At 34.5% G+C, this 19,409-nt stretch overlaps 1 protein-coding gene across 8 annotated transcripts in view; it reads right to left on the reverse strand.

Annotated features, from left to right (window-relative positions):
* Positions 1-3,625: 3,625 nt before the first annotated feature.
* ATF2 (activating transcription factor 2) overlaps positions 3,626-19,409 on the reverse strand; it is a 73,107-nt gene continuing 57,323 nt past the window's right edge. For 7 of the 8 annotated variants that reach the window (XM_046658864.1, XM_046658863.1, XM_046658857.1 and 4 more), the window contains 3 exons: positions 10,678-10,783; positions 5,982-6,163; positions 3,626-5,102 (listed from right to left, as the gene is read on the reverse strand). In XM_046658864.1, the coding sequence (XP_046514820.1) occupies positions 5,037-5,102; positions 5,982-6,163; positions 10,678-10,783 (354 nt within the window). In that variant the 3' untranslated portion in view covers positions 3,626-5,036. Of the gene's footprint in view, positions 6,164-10,677; positions 10,784-19,409 lie in introns of all 8 variants that reach the window. The other variant, XM_046658862.1, reaches the window with a different exon arrangement.

Raw genomic sequence — 19,409 nt, forward strand, 5'->3', positions numbered from 1 at the left:
ACCACTCGACCCCAGGGCTGGCCCCAAAGTTAACTACTTTTGAAGTGCTTATACAGCTTCTACAATAAATAGGACACATTAATGAAAATGACACTGGAAGCATATCTTAGATATTTTCAAAATTGTTATCTCATGTTACCTTGTCACAAATATAGTCTAGTCCATAAAAAAAGAGCTGCAGGCACTTTTATTTGGTCTTCAATACCATGAAAAAGATCTGAAGAACTTTGCTGGCAATATGTTAACTTAGGCTATTGATGTGGCTGATTAGGATACAGCAGGTTGCCTCCTGGTGCTGGAAGTCACCTCAGAAACCATTAGCTGAGCTGAATAAATTAAGATGTAATGGAAGCATTTTCCTAAAAATTTAGCAATTGGGGAAAGCCAATTACTCTGTTGAATAATTTATTAAACACCCAGGTTAATCAATGCTAAGATAGTTTTATTACCTAACTCATGTTTTCATTGAGGTTAATTAGAACCTATGACAATAAAGTTTAACAAGCACACCTCCCCAAAATGGACAGAGGAACGTAAATTACACAGAGATAAATTATTGGTAGACAAAATAAATCAAAACAAAATAGATAATACAGTATTAATGGATAATGTGAAAGGGTTTACTTTTGAAGATAATAGTATTGACAAATTTTCTCATTTCCTCAGAAACATCACAAAATGCATGTGTTCCCAATTATGAGAATCTCATAATAGACAACTCTTATCATCTTAAATCCTGCTAAGTAAACCCCATTAAATAATTTTAGCCTAATTTTGTGTCTGGCTATGGAAAACAGCATCTCAATTTGACATGCTTTAAAAAAATTATTAAAGCAAAAATAATTTTAAAAGGTGCTCTTTTGGGAGAACATTCTCTTTTGTTTACTTTCACAGAAAGCAAAACCTACTGTAAAATTAAGTAAATAAAGTAAATCAACCTTTATTTGACATAATTGACATGGTTAAAAACAAGATTTAGAGTCAGGAATACTTGCCCAATTAATTGAGGCAATGCATGACAAAACTATGGCAACTGTTTTGTTAAAATAATTCTAGTTCCAGGGCTGCCCTGGTGGCATAGTGGTTAAGTTTGCATGCTCTGCTTCGGCAGCTTAGGGTTTGTGGGTTATGATCCCGGGCACAGACTTACACACCACTCATCAAGCCACACTGTGGCAGGGTCCCACATACAAAATAGAGGAAGATCGGCACACATGTTAGCTCAGGGACAATCTTCCTCAAGCTAAAAGAGGGAGATTGGCAACAGATGCTCACTCAGGGCCACTCTCCCTCACCAAAAAAAGAAACGAAAATGAAAGAAAAAATTCTAGCTCAAGGAATGAGGTCTTAAATACAAAATCTAAAGAAAATAAAGCAGCAAGGGAAAGCATTGTGACTGTGACAAAGATATACTAATGACATCCTCTTTTCAGAAGGCTACTGGAAAAATTTGCATGTACATTCGAGGAAAAAAGATGCAACTCATTGGTCTATTACTGAATAACAGAAAACTTCTAGTTTGACTGCTGTGATATATTTGATAATTTGACAAATAACATTTGATTTGGTGCTTTGGACTGTTATGATAGAAATATAACACACGTATTTTCTCTTTTATTATAGGTTCCAATGTCACGCGGCCTTTAAAACTAATCGCTTAATTTTGAAAACATTTTCACTGATCTCATTTTTAAACCTATGGCAATATATGTAATTGGCAACTCACCACTTACTTAAGTGGTAGGACTATTTATTTCTCCAGAAAGGTCTTAATTTTACATTTTGTGAGGTGTTTTTTCCCCCCACATAGAAGGATGCCAGCTCTCTAGGATCTCTAGGCTCTTTGCCTCAATGAAAGCCAAAGTCTCAATCTCTAGTTACAGAGAGTCTGGAAAGACCTGCACTTTTATTTTTTAAACCATGTGAGAGAATTACAGGAAAAACTTATTTGTATTTGTTAAAAATTTAAAGAAATGGTTTTTCATAACTACATCAGACACAAATAAAATGGCATATCTTTAATTGCCTCAAAAGTAACTATTATCCTGTGGTCAAGATAATCTAGAAAAGTCAGATTAAAATTATTTTTCTTCTACATGTCTTTATTTTAGAACTAATGGCTTTGATAACCGTGTTTTCTAGGTATTTTGTGTGTGTGTGTCTGTGCATATTTATATAAGATGAGGGCACAGGAGGAAAAGGATTCTCCTGTAATTATATTCTCACAAATAAATTCTTCGTGTCAAGCATTAAACTCTATAATCTGAGATGTAGAATTAACAAAACCACATTTAATAATAAGTACACACCAGAGACAAGTGATTATCTTTCTTCTCAAGTAAGTCAAAGCAAACATGGGTTTGATCTTTTAATCTATCATTCATTCATTGAATTTTGTTACAGACATACATCAGCTTGTCTTCATGAAATCTTTAATCTAATATCATGTAATCTACATTAAGCACATTTGCTAGAATGTGTACCTTAAAATAAAAATAGCCATGTGATTCTTTGCATCTCTTTAGATTGGTTCCATCTGAGAGAGAAGACTGGAATGTCACTCCACATGCTCTCCAGCAAAACTGGTATCTCTGTTTCTTTACTTAGCATTCACCACTTCTAAAATAATACACCATGTGTTTATTTATTGTATTCATTGTTCCCCAACACCTTCTCCCCACTCTCTTTAGAGTGTAAGCTGCGCAAAGGCAAGGATTTTTGTGTTTTGGCTGTTAGTATATTCCAAGTGTCTAGAACCGTGACTGACACCACTAGCACTCATTCACCAAATAGAACAGTGTGGTAGATGAGGTCAGAGATGTTAGCGGATGGGGACTGGGGAACAGATCATCTTGTAGGCCACTGTCAGGACTCTGGCTCTGAGTGCAGTGAGGAGCCACTCCAGGATTTGGTGCAGAAGGGTGCTGTAACCTGATTTATGTTTGAAAAGCATCACTCTAGCTGCTGTTAGAGATGGGCTGTAGAGGGCAAGGTAGAAGCAAGGAGACAGTTATGAGACAAACATAGGGAAGCGGGTGAGGAACGATGAGGGCATAGATCAGGGTGATAGCAGTGTCAACGGTGAGAAGTGGTTGAATTCTGGATTATTGTGAAGGTAAAGCAAACAGCATTTCCTGATGGGCCGGATGTGGGCTCTGAGAAAAGAGAGGATTCAAGGATGACAACAAAATTGTTCTGGCTTAAGCAACTGGAAGAATGGAGTTGTCATCACTTGACTTACAAAGGACTGTGGGAGGAGTATGGTTGAGGGTAGGGCGGGGGAGGATTAAGAATTCAGTGTTGGGTATGTTATGTTTCAGGGGTTTTGTTAGGCAGTCACCAAGCGATGCCAAATGCTGGTGGATCTGTGTGTGGCTGAAGTTGAGGGAGTATTCTGGGCTGGGGACATAAGGTTCATTGCATATGAGTGGGGCTTAAGGTGAATGCAGAGAAGAGGAACAAGGCCCGAGCACCCTGGGGTTAAAAGGTCTCTGAGAAGGAATAAACTTTTAGAGAAAGAGAATATCAGGTTCTTCTCAGATGATAAATGCCCTGACGGAAAAAACCGTATCAGGTGATGTTACATAATGAAAGATAGGTAAGAACAAGCAAATTATGAACATAATTTAAAGATAGAATTTATTCTCTGATGGTTTACTCATGCAAACTGCACATAAAAGAAAATAGTACAGTTTGTGTAACATTGCAAATATAAGGACTCAAAATGCTAGGTACAGAAGTAGTGTGACATTCTGAAAGTCAAAATGGAATTTGTGTTTATACAACTAATAATGATTTTTATTTGCTGAGTACAGACTGATTTACAATGAAAGTTTTGCTAACCTTGGTAAGCTCATTGACCGTTTACATGACTTCTTACATCTATGTAGTTTTATTTTACAGTTGCAAGAATTCCTGTTACCAAAGAACTTTAACTTGCATAAATAATAAAATGAAAGAAAAATGCACTGAAGGACTTAGCAGAGTCAAAAATTGAGGCTTTTCCTAACCCATCCAAACTACAATAAAAAATAGTCTTCTTGCAGAATTCGTATTTTGTGCCTTTGAGATCAACTCCTTAGCATAACTATGGCAAAATCATGATTAGAAATTGATTACTTTAAAATTATAAAATCAGTTAAAAAAATTTTAGAATAGAATTATCAACTAAAAATGCTTTCATTTTTAATAAGCCAAACAATAAAATTCCTATTATTTTCATACTTAAAAGTCCTGAAATGTCATTTGTATAATTTGAATGTTTCCCAGGTTGGAACTTAGGCAGGTGGGATATATCCTTGAATTATCAAGGATATTCCATATAGGTTTTTAAATGTCAGTCTCATTAGGAGATGGCACTGAGACTTTAGCAAATAGTGTAGTATGGATGCAGAACAAACTACACAACTTATTATAAATGCGTTACAGATATTTACATAATGGAATCCTGCTTGAATGCCAGAAGTTGCTACTGGGTAGGACTCATAACTATTTTACAAAGTTTTCTTACACACATCTACTACTTTATTTTTAACAATTTAGTCTATTTTAAAATATTGTACTGTATTTTGAACATAATTGCTGAATAAAAATAGATAATGGCACATTAGAAAACTCAGTATCCCACAGATGATTGGATAATGAGAAAAGTGTACCTACAATCATCTCATCAGAAACAAACTACATCATGGAATGTTAGTTCTCCAAGCCTGCACAGTAATGACATTTTAAATTGCAATCATCTATTGGCCAGCATCACACTGAAGGCATCTTAAACATTCAAGCAAAGATTGCTGGCATAAACTATTGAAAGACACACACACACACACGCACACATACATTCTCTCTCATTCATTCTTGCTTCCCACATTATAATTACATTGTTCTAAAGATAGATACTGATTTTTTTCCCACGAGAAACGTTATCAAAATTTGCTACTAAAAGATGACAGTGCTTTCACAAGAATAAGTACAAGTTAGCTTGCAAGTACAAGACAATGGGGGTAAACAGTCTTAAATTTTCTAAGTAGTAATTTTTAGGCTTTTCTGGCAACCATACCATACTTGATTATGCATAAACTTCTCAGTTTGTAACCTGAAATCTGCAAAAAAACAAAAAACAACCTAATTTCAAAAAATTATTAGATATCTGATAACCCTGTATCATACATTATATAATTTCGTATTAGCCTCAAAACATAGGGTTTAAAATACTGAATTCAAGACTTGAAAAATAGTCATTTTTGAAATGATAAAGGATTTCAAAATTCATGTCTACTTAAAATCTTAAGAGAAAATGCACTAGTAATGATCTTGATTTCGTTTAAGAGTGTGCATAAAAGCACTGTATGTCATTTACCATGTTTCACTCACATAAAAAGTGTTCTCTAATGTTCTTCCTTTTGCATTATGTGCAAAATAAAACGCAAAAAGATTAAAAGCAAATTTCTATCTTTCTCTGGCTAGTGCTTTATGACCTTGTTAACATTACAAAGTCAACAGGGACTACGCAAAACTTTGGTTTAAACGATATAACAATACTACCATCACAGTTGAGGGTTAAGAGGTGGTCAAAAGAAATGGAAGTGGGAAAAGAGATTCAGTAACACCCCCATTTATTAAAACACCACCAAATTAAAAGTGAAATAAACCACAATGAATTATAATACAATTTACACATTGAGCACAGAAAAATTATAACAATCTAACAATATTTATAAAAAAAAAAGCAAAATCAGTCTTTTTCCAGAGACTAAAAACTGTTGTTCAGTCTGATCATCAACTGCTGCTACACCAACTTTAGAGCCAAATTTAATTTCAAGTAAAAAAAAAAAATTTACAACCACAGATTTCGCATAAATGGAAACTGGTCTTTCCTTGATTTCCCTTTGAAGTCACTAATGAGTATCTAAGACTGCTGCACCGCAGGGTTTTAATCAGCTTCCGGAGGGCTGCGACTGGGAGGGAGGGGCCATAACAACCTGCGGGAGCGCCGGCTCTGTACTCTGGTCCGCCATCTGGGTGAGGACTGACGTGGCCACAGCTTCTGCCTTGGAGGTTGAACTGACGCCATTGGATGTGCTGACAGAACTATGCTGTATCGCTTCAGCGTGGGGACTACTCGGCACTGACAGGTCTTCTGAACTGTCATCTTTATCAGCAGCTGAGCGGAAAAAAGAAAAATTACTCAGTTTCTTAAAATATCTGTAAGAATGTATCAGTAGGTTGAAGTCAATATAGAGAGTAAAAAGAGGGCATTTTACAAAATCAGTTATTTAGATAAATGAGTATGACTGGAACTGAGGAACTGAGAGGTGGCTCTAAGTCCTGAAGTAGGCAATTTTACCCTCAACAGCTCCAATGAAGGCACAACCATGCACATGGAAACATCAGCGTGCTCAGTGCCTCACAAAATATGGCTGAAGAAATATTTGCTAAATAGTGTTAAGAAAGAAAATGGGTAGGAATTTGGGAGATAGCTTCTTATAAATATAACAAAACACTTATCAAACAACCCATTTAACAAAACCAGTCTCTTTGCCTACATGCCATTCTTATTAAAAGATAAAAAAATGTGTAAGCACATGCATAAACAAAATGAATTCTTACATACAAATTATATCTTCAAATTATTCCCTCTGCATTTTCCAGAACTATATTCTGGCTGACTTTCCCTCTACTGCAGCAATGGATGATTACAACACCTGATTCTAATGATGTACACACAGGAGAATAAGCAATATTTAGACTCTAAATGCCACCAGCTGTTATAGTTGCATGAATTAATTGGGATTCAAATAAAAATCCATATAAAACTCTAGACACTGCAATTGAAAAGATATTCAGGAAAGGGCATTCTAAATATTTATGAAAATAAATCTACCAATTTTTAGGCGTGAACAATGAATCTTCTGCATCTTAACAGAATAGAATCCAGTAATTTCATTTAGTGAACAATCTGACATTCACAACACACACACACAGTTATAGTGTTCGTAAGATACGAGACACAATGGCATGAACACCTGTGAACCCAGCCCCCAACTTGAGAAGACTGCCAATGACACTGATGCCTCCTGGAAGCTCCTCTCCTCACCAAAGCTAATCACCATTCTGATATTTCTTTAACCATTCTCTGGTTTTTTTCTTTGAAGTTTTACCAAATAGATATGTATCCTAAACAATATCATTTAGCTTATTTTTTAACATTCTAAAAACAGTACCATACTGGATGTATTCTTTTGCGCCTTCCTTTTTTCACTTGGCATTAAAATAATTTTTACTTAGTGTTTAGAAGTGACAATAAGCAGGCTTTCTATCAAATCTGAGAATGCATACTGGCCTGCTTACTGATGGCTAAGTGCCTACTCTGAGAGTCAATTATTAAAAGACTGTGGACTCCATGAAGCAGGACTTATCCTATGAATTGAATTGTAGAAGATGAAGGGGGAGGACCCTGGCAAACACGACTTTAGCTCAAATAAAATTCCTCATTTTGAGGGTTTTCTGAAATATAGTAGTTCTTACAGAATTTTGACACATTTGCCTCAAATGCATGCATGTTTTAAAATATATTAATGAGATAGAATTCCATCTTCTCTATCAATCTGCTACAAATGCAAAACCACACCCCTGGATAAAAATTTGACCTCAAGATATAACAAAAAAAACCCCTCAATCAGTAATCCTTTTAAAATTATATAAAGGAAAAAGAATACTTTTCTGATCAAGCAATACTGAATGTTATAAAATATTTACAATTCAGTTAAATATCCAATACAACAGTTATATGTTCAAAGAAAACACTGGCAATGAGAGATTAACTGGAAAAAATACTAAAAAGCAGTCTTTATTTCACCACTGTTCTTCAAGAGGACAACAAACTGACCTTTCTCTCAATGTGAAGTTCTATAGCTACACCAGCTTTCAAAAATAAAAAGGCTGATCTGTGATGAGTAGTATAAGGAAATGTAAATATATAGTTGAGGCAATGAAACACTAAATTTGTAAGGGACAAATCTTTAGGCTGTACAAAGAATCAGGTACTCATAAATTATGTAACTAGAAATTTCACATATAAAATACTTTTATAATGTGATATATCCACACCTACGTCCACTTCTAGAAGGTGAGGGGAGAAAAATTACTAGTATAATCACAAGCACTAGAAAGAAAGAAGAGATCTTACGGCACTCAAAGAGCCCTTTTCAGCCCTACTTAAGCTGAAAGAAACCAGCTGTTTGACAATTCCCTCTCTCTGAAGTTCCCTACCTATGTTTATACATATTTTCATTAATGAAAATATAAAGCTCTCAATTACATTTAGAGCCCAAGAAGCTTTCATTCTCACTTATGATTACAGAAATGACTATAATAATATAGTTTTAATTACGCCCAGCAATCTAGAGAATATGAATTAATGGCAACAAAATCACTCTTGTGCTTTATTCTTCATGGAGCCCAAACATTAAAAAAGTGTTTGCATTTTCATTCATATTTTATACGATTTGACTGTTAAGGTGACTATTTGTCATGGTTTTCCTATGACTCAGGGGATTCCTAGGATGAAAGACTTTCAGTGTTAAAATTAGGGTTTCAGTGAAACCCTAAGATGGTGTGACTTTATACTGTCACCTTTACCAGCAAGATTTTGTAATAACCTTTAATTTCTACTAAACCTTAGTTTCCTTTCACAAATGTTTTGAAAGAGTCAACCAGTATTATAGCTTACTACTATTAGCAATTGCTGTGTGCTGTAACATGATGAATAGTGTTAGGTATCTGTGAATTTCCCCATATTTTCTCCAAGGTTTAAATATTCACTTAGTCAATCTCTATATTTATCTTTCCTGTTAAACAACAAAGAAGTCAGTATTTTTCCAAAGACTTCAAATTTGGAAATAGAAATTACTTGAAAATTTCTACAAAATCCAATTATCTCCCAAAAGTCCAATTAATTCCCAAAAGAGAATTAATTTTATGCTAGTCAGTCAATTTGATTATCTAGATGACTAGACAGGAAAAAAGGTAGGAATAGTTCCAAACCCCCAAAATGTCTAATTCATTTCTTGCAGTCTCACAATCTAGTATAATATATATATTCACTAAACACTTATTAATCTAGATTTTCAGTTTATTTAAACCCATACATCTATGCACTTAAAAAATATACATTATTGCTTAAAATGAAAAATTGGCTTGCATTTGCTGAGCATACACTGCCTCGATAATAGAAATAAAATTGTTGGAATTATCCAATGATTATACAAGATTAAAAAATTGCAGATAATTTTTAATTAAATGCAACTTAAGAGTTAATATTCCTTCTAATTTTATAGACTCAACTGTATGTTTCCTTTTGAAGCTATCAAAATTCAAGAGAGCTCTCTTGTTAAGAAAATCATGTATGCATAATGCTAGACTCAGTAGCTTCTATAGGAAATTACGTTGTTAAGTCAGATGGGAGCCATAATGGCCTCATCCCTGCAGCAATCATTGTTAATACGAACCCCAAACATATTTCTATACGGTTCCAATTTACTCCACAATGTGTTTCACTATCTTGTCAAAATGACTAGATATCAAAGGACTGAGATTTATTTGCTCAAAACTGACAAAAATCAATGTTCTAAATATATATGGCAATAGAGAGTTGCTAAATCTACTGAATCTTTTAAATTAAAAAATATTGCCCATTCTGATGAAACTGCTTACAATGGCTACAAGTAAAGATGGTGGCCATTAAGTTTTATTGTGAGCACCTGAGGAACTGTTTGCATCCAATAGAAAACGTTTCTTTCTTTTGAATTACTGACACTGGCAAATTAAAATGAAGTGGATACATATGGTTGAAACAATCTTCACATTTACAAATATCCTGAAATATCACTAAATCATAAAAATGAAAGCTGTGGGTTATATATTATGAATGTTGCCTAATGCATTCCCAGCTCTGTTATTTGTTACAAATTTGTGTACGATGGACAAAATTGGCCATTTATTCAAGAGTAACAGCTGCTTCCAACATTGTGCATCTTATCAAAAAAGAAGGACATTACAAGAAGGAAAAAGCACAATTAACCTCTAAAATGCTGAAAAGAGAAGAATCTCATTTTGGGGGGAAACCATTTAAAGGAAACTTACAAGCAGATAATTTAAATACTCTTCTATTTTAGCATTTTTATGACTAACTAGAAGACTCAACATAAAGGTTTACAACAATAAAAAAAATTGCACAATGCTGATATCTAAGAAAAAATAATAGGATCTGATCCTTAAACAGACACTATATATTATTAAGTGAAGACACTTGATTTAAAAAAACTCATTACCAATTGGAGGCTAGAAAAGAAGCAGTGTTTCACCTGTCAATTTAAGATAAAGTGTTATTCTGGGAAGATAAAATATCATCAGTACTTACAGTATATTTTAAATTATTAACTAACCCATTTTGTTGATTTATAGTAATCCCTAGAAAAAAGCTAGAAATAGGAAAATTCAAAAACTCTCTAGATTCTAAGAAGCATACCCCCTATTCCACAGTAACCTTGCAGAAGTTCTGATATTTAATATTAAATATTAGAACTGCAGTCTCTGTTTCTTTAATGGTAGCTTGGATCATTCGGGCAGTATTTCACTGCTGTAGCCTGAGGCTATAGGTAATGGAACATTACTCACTATGATAGCCAGATTTCTTCTGCATGGCGGTTACAGGGCAATCTTTATGAGCCAGAAGAAGCTGTTTCAGCTGTGCCACTTCATTTCTCAGCAGGGTGACTTCACTCTGGAGAAGAAACAACTTATGTACCTTACCAGCTTCACACTAAACGTTTCTTACTGTTTAAAACAAGCGAAGATTAAGATATGAAAATCAAACATCTATAACAGAATATGAGGGAATAAACAAAATATGCTGCTTAAATATGTTTAAGCCATACACAATAGTTTTTATATTTTAGCATTTGTTAAAAAACTGCAACTTTTATAAAAATTTAAGAGATAACACCATGACTGGATAGCATATTTCAAAGTTTTCCCATTACCATTTGCCTTTGGACTGCTTATATATTACAGGTTTCCTGCCAAAGGTTTTTTCATTTTACATACGTTACCTGGTCTTTTGATTATTTGAAAAATTACAAACATCAAGGCAGTCAGGATAAATTTTCACTGACTCTATTTACTTGAAAATGAAAAATTTATCCTGGAAACTCAAGCAAGTTTCTAGAAACTAGGAAAACCTCCATAACGGAAACCACAATAACCAAAGAATAATGGATACCTAAATGCATTGCAAGACACTGTGTTGGACATGGAAACAATGACAGGAGATGTAATATCTAAATAGCTTTGTTGCCTTTGACCTAGGCAATCTGTATACATCTAAATTTAAATCTGACAAATAAATGGTGATTTGTTCTACCCTTTATTATAGAATGAGCACTTCGGCCTTTGTTTTGGATGCATTAATCTGGTAGATTCTATGTAAAAGGTCCAAATTGAGAGAGTCCAACTAATTCCTTTGAGTCATCCCCAAATATTAAAGACACAAATTAGTGATTATTACCAATACTCAAGAGTTAGAAATAACATGAATTTAATAAATTGCTAACAAAAAAATCTTAATTTACAAACACCTCTACTTATTTGGACTTACTTTAACCTTTACTCAGACTTCATCCATGAACTCAAAATTAAATGAAGAAATACAGCAAACACCTGTATATAAAAGCTCAGGCACTTCATTTTCCAGCCCTCAGTCTCTTAACCAGAAAGCTGAATGTAAAATAATTCAGCAGAATAGGCTCATCAGGTTCCCTTAAGTGACCAATGACAGAAACATAAAAATCAAAAGAATAAAAGTTAAGCAATCTAAAGGTAAGTGTTGGGGCAAACAGTTCCTCACACACTGACACCAACGAATGGCAACGCTGTATTAAAGCACACAGAAACTGACACTCACAGTAACTCTTAACTGTTAATGAAAAGGGTAAACTGTGTTTAAAACGTTGCACTTGAGACAAGAATGGGAGTATAGTGATCAAAATACAAAAAAGAAAATATAAAAGTTTTGCTTTAAAAATAAAGTCTTATCTCGAAAATACATTTCTATGGAATACTGCTGTCATTAGTCTCAATACTGCTAATTATAGCTGTTTATTAATGACACTACTAAAGAGAAACCATATTATGAATAATCCAATATACATTATCCAAAAAAGTTTCTCCCTCTTTCTGCCTCAGTAGCTTGATTTTGAGATTCACTTCTACAAGTTTCTCTCATTAATTTCTGTAATATGAAATAGGGCTAGATATGTATTTTTAGTCAAGAATACACAATCTCTTATAATCTGCTACCTGTGACCACCCTTCACATTAGTCTGAATCTATGAAATAACATATAATCGTTTTGACATATAAAAATAGAAATTTTGTATGGCTAAATACATAATGTCTCTACCTAGAAAAGTTTTCCCCTCCTTTTTGCCTTGCTAATTATTTTACTCATCTTTAAGAGTTAACTTAGTACGGTACAAATCTGCATAGGAAGACAAGTTAGGTGTCCATTTCTGTGGTCCCACAGCCATAAATACAGTCATGAGTCGCTTAATGATGGGGATACTTTCTGAGAGATGCATCCTCAGGCAATCTCGTTGTTTTAAGAACATCAGAGTGTACTTACATAAACCTAGATGGTACAGCATACTACACACCCAGGCTCTATGGTACTAGTCTTACGGGACCACCATCCTATATCCGGTCCATCACTGACAGAAACATCATTATGCCACACATGACTGTATATGTGTGTTGTGTTTACTAGTTTGCCACCTCTGCCAGATTGGGAATTTCTCAAGGGCAAGGATTATCTTGCTCTTTGTATCCCCAAGGCATAGCACACAGCCTGGCGTAGACTGAGTACATGATAATATTTTAGAGAGGATCATGGTAATTCTATGTCCAGGGGGTGAAAAACACCAAAGAAGGTGAAATGAAATAGCTTAAATAATATAAACCTGGTCAGGTCCTAATTTCACTATTTATGCCCAAAACCTCACCAACATAGCTACACTGTTAATCTTCTGAGTCATGAATTGAAAACTGGCATATTTTACAGCATCATCTCAATTACAGAATTTAAAAACTCAAACTGTCTTCTTTCCTAAATACACTAGACATTCACCATAAACCATATTATGAAATAAATGTATAGGATAATATTCCTGAAAGAAGTTATGACTTGATTATCTAATTGATACAAAACAGTTGATTTAAATAATTCTGAGGATTAACAATTAAAACAATATTCTTATGCACTCAAAATTAAATATATATATATATTCAAAATCTCTGTTTAAGGCAGATTTGCAACTGATGAATGGAATATCAATTTCTGTATTTCAAACTTAACAGTTGGTGGTATTATGGCTGTTCATCTAATTGGAATGCCCCGTCCATTAACAAATGAACAAATGTGAAGAAGCCACTAGCTAACAATGGGTAAGGACCATTAACAACTGATGAGGTAAGGCATTCGATTCCTGTTACAAAACCTATATTTGTGTTAACTGAATTTTAATCGGAATCACATTCAACAGAGCAAACAACTGAAAAGACCAGGAAGAGAGAAGAAAATTAAAAATAAAAGCTTTTGAACATTTTAATGTAATTTACATTTACCTAAAAGATGTAATACACAAGTATGCTGTTCTTTATCCAAAATTCAAATAATCAAATTTTCCCCTAACAAATTCAAGCTATGCTCAATACAAATTCAGTCCAATCTTTTATATCATCCTGATCTAAAATGTTTTACAACGATAAAAGATTTTCTTAATGATGATCTTGATGCTCAAAAATGATTTCTGATTGAAAAGTTAAATTAATAGTTTGTATTGTTACTATATCCTAACATTCAATTTCTTTAGAGCTGGTACCAGCATTAGACTGGAAGCAGCAAATGGGACGTCATTACTAGCAAGGAATTGGGACTGAGACAAATAATGCAAAGCAAATGTAGTTGGAGTGCTGACTGGGAATTAGAGTGGGCCAAGCTTTGAAGGAAGTGGATTTAGAGGAGCTAGAGAGCCCTAAGTGTAAGTATATGCTACTGGTCAAGAACAGGTCGAGTAGGGGCTGGCCTGGTGGCGCAGCAATTAAGTTCACATGTTCCGCTTTGGTGGCCCAGGGTTCGCCGGTTCGGATCCCGGGTGTGGACATGGCACCGCTTGGCAAGCAATGCTGTGGTAGGCGTCCCACATAGAAAGTGGAGGAAGATGGGCACAGATGTTAGTTTAGGGCCAGTCTTCCTCAGTAAAAAGAGAAGGACTGGCAGCAGATGTTGGCTCAGGGCTAATCTTCCTCAAAAAAAAAGAACTGGTCAGTAGAGGTTGACAACAGGAGGCTCATGGAGGTAAAGATTATATACAACTGGATTAGGCAGAAGAGGTTAAAGCCCAGCGTTTTTTAAGACATTTATGATAAATGTAGTAAAATTTGACAAATTAATCCAAACATTCAAGAACTACAGTCACATACCCATATGTAAAAAGGAAAGGACTTAAACGATAGGCATGACTATACTAACAACCAGTGGTTGTATAAATCATGACTTTAATTCTGAGATTTTTCTAGGAAGGTCAGAAAACAGGTAGAATCAGAGAGGAAGGCCTACATACGTATAATAAGAGGCCTGAAGAGTCTATACAGAGACCTTAGAATGAAAAAAAAAAAGCAGTTAACAGGGGGCTGGCCCCGTGGCCGAGTGGTTAAGTTCGCGCGCTCCGCTGCAGGCGGCCCAGTGTTTCGTTAGTTCGAATCCTGGGCGCGGACATGGCACTGCTCATCAGACCACGCTGAGGCAGCGTCCCACATGCCACAACTAGAAGAACCCACAACGAAGAATACACAACTATGTACCGGGGGGCTTTGGGGAGAAAAAGGAAAAAATAAAATCTTTTAAAAAAAAAAAAGCAGTTAACAGATATATATATAACTTGTATTTATTTGTATATAAGTAATTTGTATTTAAATACATAAAACCAGTTTGCTTAAGCCAAAGTGAATCTGAAGGGGATAAATGTTAAGCCATAAACGGATTTAATACTAAATGAAAAAAGAATTATTTATACCTCTACCATCTACTCTGTGGATTATTTTAGAGTGAACATTAATTGGATTCAGCCTCCAAAGCCCATCTACTATTTGTTAGCATATTTGTAGAATATGTTAATTATCTTCCTGAGTCATTCTGAAGATGAAATAAGGGACACGAAAACATTTTGAAAATGTAGAAGTTCCACTCTAGAATATCTAAGAAATTATTGATTTTTTTTTTTTTTTTTGCAAAGTAAAGTGTATTTGGTAAGATAAAGGAGACTCAGAAAAAAATTATTATTCCGGTTTCAAATAAAATGTAAATTGGGGCTGGTTCTGTGGCCTAGTGGTTAAGTTTGCCCCACTCTGCTTCAGCACTCCGGGGTTGGTTCCTGGGCACAGACCTACACCAATTGTCGGTGGCCATGTTGTGGTGGTGACCCACATACAAAATAGAGGAAGCTGGCACAGATACTAGCTCAGGGCAAATTTTCGTCAGCAAAAAAATAAAATAAAATAAAAAATAAAATGTAAATTATTTTGGCATTGTCTGTACCATTGCTCTACTCTATTTGTTTGCCACTCAAAGGTTAATTACATACTAATGAACAATAATATTTTTTTACAGTTTATTTGAAGCAGATCATATTGATAAAATCATGACAGAATAGTCAATTGATCAATCAATCAAAACTTTTCATTGATATTTGGCCATAGATTGATGACCAAGTATAACATAAATTTATAATCTTTTGACGAAATTTCTAGTTCAGCCACTACCCCCAAAATTAAAGAAATAATTTTGGATAGTTTCTTCTTTGGGGAATTTCTCATTGCTAATATTTCATGTTTAGTCTTCACAAAAATCAATGAGTAAGTATCAAGATTCCCACCAGACAGTTCCAAGGGTTGTCATGGATGCAAACCTTAATCTGAGAACAACACAGTTCTTTAATTTATGTCTGTAACAATAGAAAAAAAGAGGACAAAGTTCTTAATATTTTGGAAATACTTTGCAAAATGAATGGGAATGACCCTTTTCCTATTCTCATATTTAATTACTTGTTTCATGTCTGTCTCCTCTGCTAGACCTCAAATTCTCTAAGTACAAGGACAATGTCTTTTTCACTGTTATAACCCCTGTGTCTAATAACATGCCCTGCACACAAGAGATGCTTAGTGACAGAATGAATAATAAATAACTAGCATTTGCAGAGTGTAGTTACAACACACTTTTCTGTACCCTCTCTCATTTGATCTTCATAAGAGTGCTTATTCTATGAGTGTGACAGATGGGGAAGTAAAGACTCAGAAAGATTCTTAGTAAAGGCTAGTAAAAAGAAGCACCAGGTCTCAAACTCATAATAAAAAGCATGAAGGAGGCCAGCCCCAAGGCCTAGTGGTTAAGTTCAGCATGCTCTGCTCTGGTGGCCTGGGTTTAGTTCCTAGGTGTGGACCTATGCCACTTGTCGGCGGCCATGCTGTGGCAGCAACCCACCTACAAAATAGAGGAAGACTGACACAATGTTAGCTCAGGGTGAATCTTCCTCAGGGGGAAAAAAAAAGAGGTAAAAGGTGGCATCATTATTACCCTTTTTCTCCTCTAGAACATACTTAAAAACTCCAGAGCAAAAAAGGAAGACAGTTATATCATAGAATAATATTTTTTTAAGAAATTAAAACAAACAGGTATTATATAGCATCTTCCAACTGTTGCTATTCCTTTCTATTTCAAGTGATAAATATTGAAATAAAATATTGTTAGGTACCAGGAATAAAAGATTTGATCCTATTCCTTTAAATCCTATTCCCTAATGGACCAATAAATAAAACCTTTTCCATATCATTAACCTATGAGTGAAAACTCTTTATGTATCCAGCTATCAAGATTGCTTCCATTAATTTATTGAGCTTCCACTCTACATACATTTTGCAATATCTAAATTTTAAAAGCAAAATCCACAACAAAATCTCCAAATTTTATCCACAGAGTAATTATTAAGGCCCTACTGTTAGCAAAGAGAAGAGTCTACCTTTGTTCATAAAGTTAACATGCTGAAATTGTAAACTGAAAACTAACCTCCAAAATGAGTGGAACTGAAAGACAAAGCCATAAAGAGGTTAAAACCATTTCAAGTAAAAGACAACAAAGTCATATATTGCCTTTAAAAATATAGCAGTATCCAATTCTAGATTACCATAAATGTCTATAACACAATTTGAAGAAATTGCTCTTTTAGCAATGATTTTAGAAAGCTAAAATATAATTAAATTCAGTGAGTGGGGCAATAAGGTTGAAAATTAATATTTTCTTTAAGCCTAATATACATTTGGTAAAACTATGAGCAGTCACACCTCAACGCTCGTTAAACCTTTTATTGTATATAAGTAACCATGGGTCATTACTGCCCACTACACTGATCAGCTAAGCCTGTATGTCACGTGAAGGATTATTAAGGAAATGTAGAACTGATGAATGTTTTCACATAAAGCACAGTTTAATTATTTCTTTGACATTCAATTTTCTTTACAAGTCATCCTGTTCTTCACAGTTAATGGTTTTGCTGTTGGCAGACTGAAAGAAATTTTTTCTTCCTGAATCTACTATAAGCAAGTTAACTCTTCACACTCTGAAAACTAGAACCTGTCACTTACTTTTTAAAAACTGTTTTTATTTTACTCGACAAACTAAACAAAAAATAAAAATCATATATCCACTTGAAACAATAGAGAAAGTCAGAGTGAAGTACTCTTTCTTCCCAAACCATCCATGCTTCCCAAAACACTCTTCACCACTGTTACATCCTGGTACATCAATTCCTAAGATTTTACCTATATTTAGGGATTCATTTCTGTGCCGATTTGCATAGCTACACATTTATCCATTTAACTATAAACCTTTTATTAATGAAAAAGAATTATACTGTACATTTAAGTATGCAACTAACTTTTGAGTAATTTATTGATGTGAAAGTCCCATAATACAGAATTAACCATTTTAACGTGAACAACTCAGTGGTGTTTAGTACATTTACAATGTTGTGAAATCACCTTCCTCAATCTAGTTATAAAACACTTCTGTCACTCCAAATAAAACCCCTCACTCATTAACCAGTTTCTCCTTATTTCTTCCTCCCTGCAGTCCCAGCAACCATCAATTTGCATTTTGTCTCTGTGGTTTTATCTGTTCTAGATATTTCATATAAACGGAATCATATAATATGTGACTCTCTGTCTGGCTTCTCTCACTTAACCATAACATTATGAGGTTCATCCACACTGTAGCATGTACTTTCACGCCTTTTTATCACTGAATAATATTCCACAGTATGTATGTACCATAATTTATCTGTTCATCCATTGATGGACCTTTTCCCTGTTTCCAGCAACTTTTTTTGCCCATAACAATATATTACAGACATTTTCCCAGGTTAATACATACAGATAGACATTTTTTTTTTCCTTTTTGAAGAAATATTTTAAAAATCCCTGGTACATCATTTCACCTATCTCCATATTTTGGTATGCATCTCTAAAACTAAGAATATTTTCTTAACTAACCATGATGCCATCATCACTCAGTTTTTATTAAAAATACATATGTTACTTGTTCTATTTGTAATTTGAGGTATTAACTAAAATTATATTCAACTTTAGAGCTTAATTTAGTGATTTCTTGAATTTGTCTTCTATTTAAAAGTTTCATGTTTTGAAATTGATGTTAGCTGACTTTTACCTAGATGATAAATCTTGCCTTTATTCCTCCAATCAAGAAATTTCTAGCCAGGGGCGGGCCCAGTGGCGCAGCGGTTGGGTATGCATGTTCCGCTTCAGCAGCCTGGGGTTCGCCGGTTTGGATCCCGGGTGCGGACATGGCACCACTTGGCAAGCCATGCTGTGGTAGGAGTCCCACATATAAAGTAGAGGAAGATGGGCACGGATGTTAGCTCAGGGCCAATCTTTCTCAGAAAAAAGAGGAGGATTGGCAGATGTTAGTTCAGGGCTAATCTTCCTCGAAAAAAGAAAAAAAAAAAAAGAAATTCCTACCCAAATTAGGAAATAGAAAAATGTAACACATTTTACAATAATGACATTTTAACCATAGTTTAATTTGTATGGTGGAAAAAACATAAGGCTAATGAAGTAAAGATTATGTTTATTTTGAATATTGAATTTTCCAAAGTTTTCTGAAATAATAAAGTACTATTGCTATTAATAATGGTGACCAGGGCTTCAGTATAATTAAGCCAACAGCAATATCTCATTAAAAGCTGTTAATATTGTTATAACTTGGGTCAAAGCAGAAAACTGGC

Source organism: Equus quagga, chromosome 4 (assembly GCF_021613505.1).
Source record: "Equus quagga isolate Etosha38 chromosome 4, UCLA_HA_Equagga_1.0, whole genome shotgun sequence".
NCBI lineage: Eukaryota > Metazoa > Chordata > Mammalia > Perissodactyla > Equidae > Equus > Equus quagga.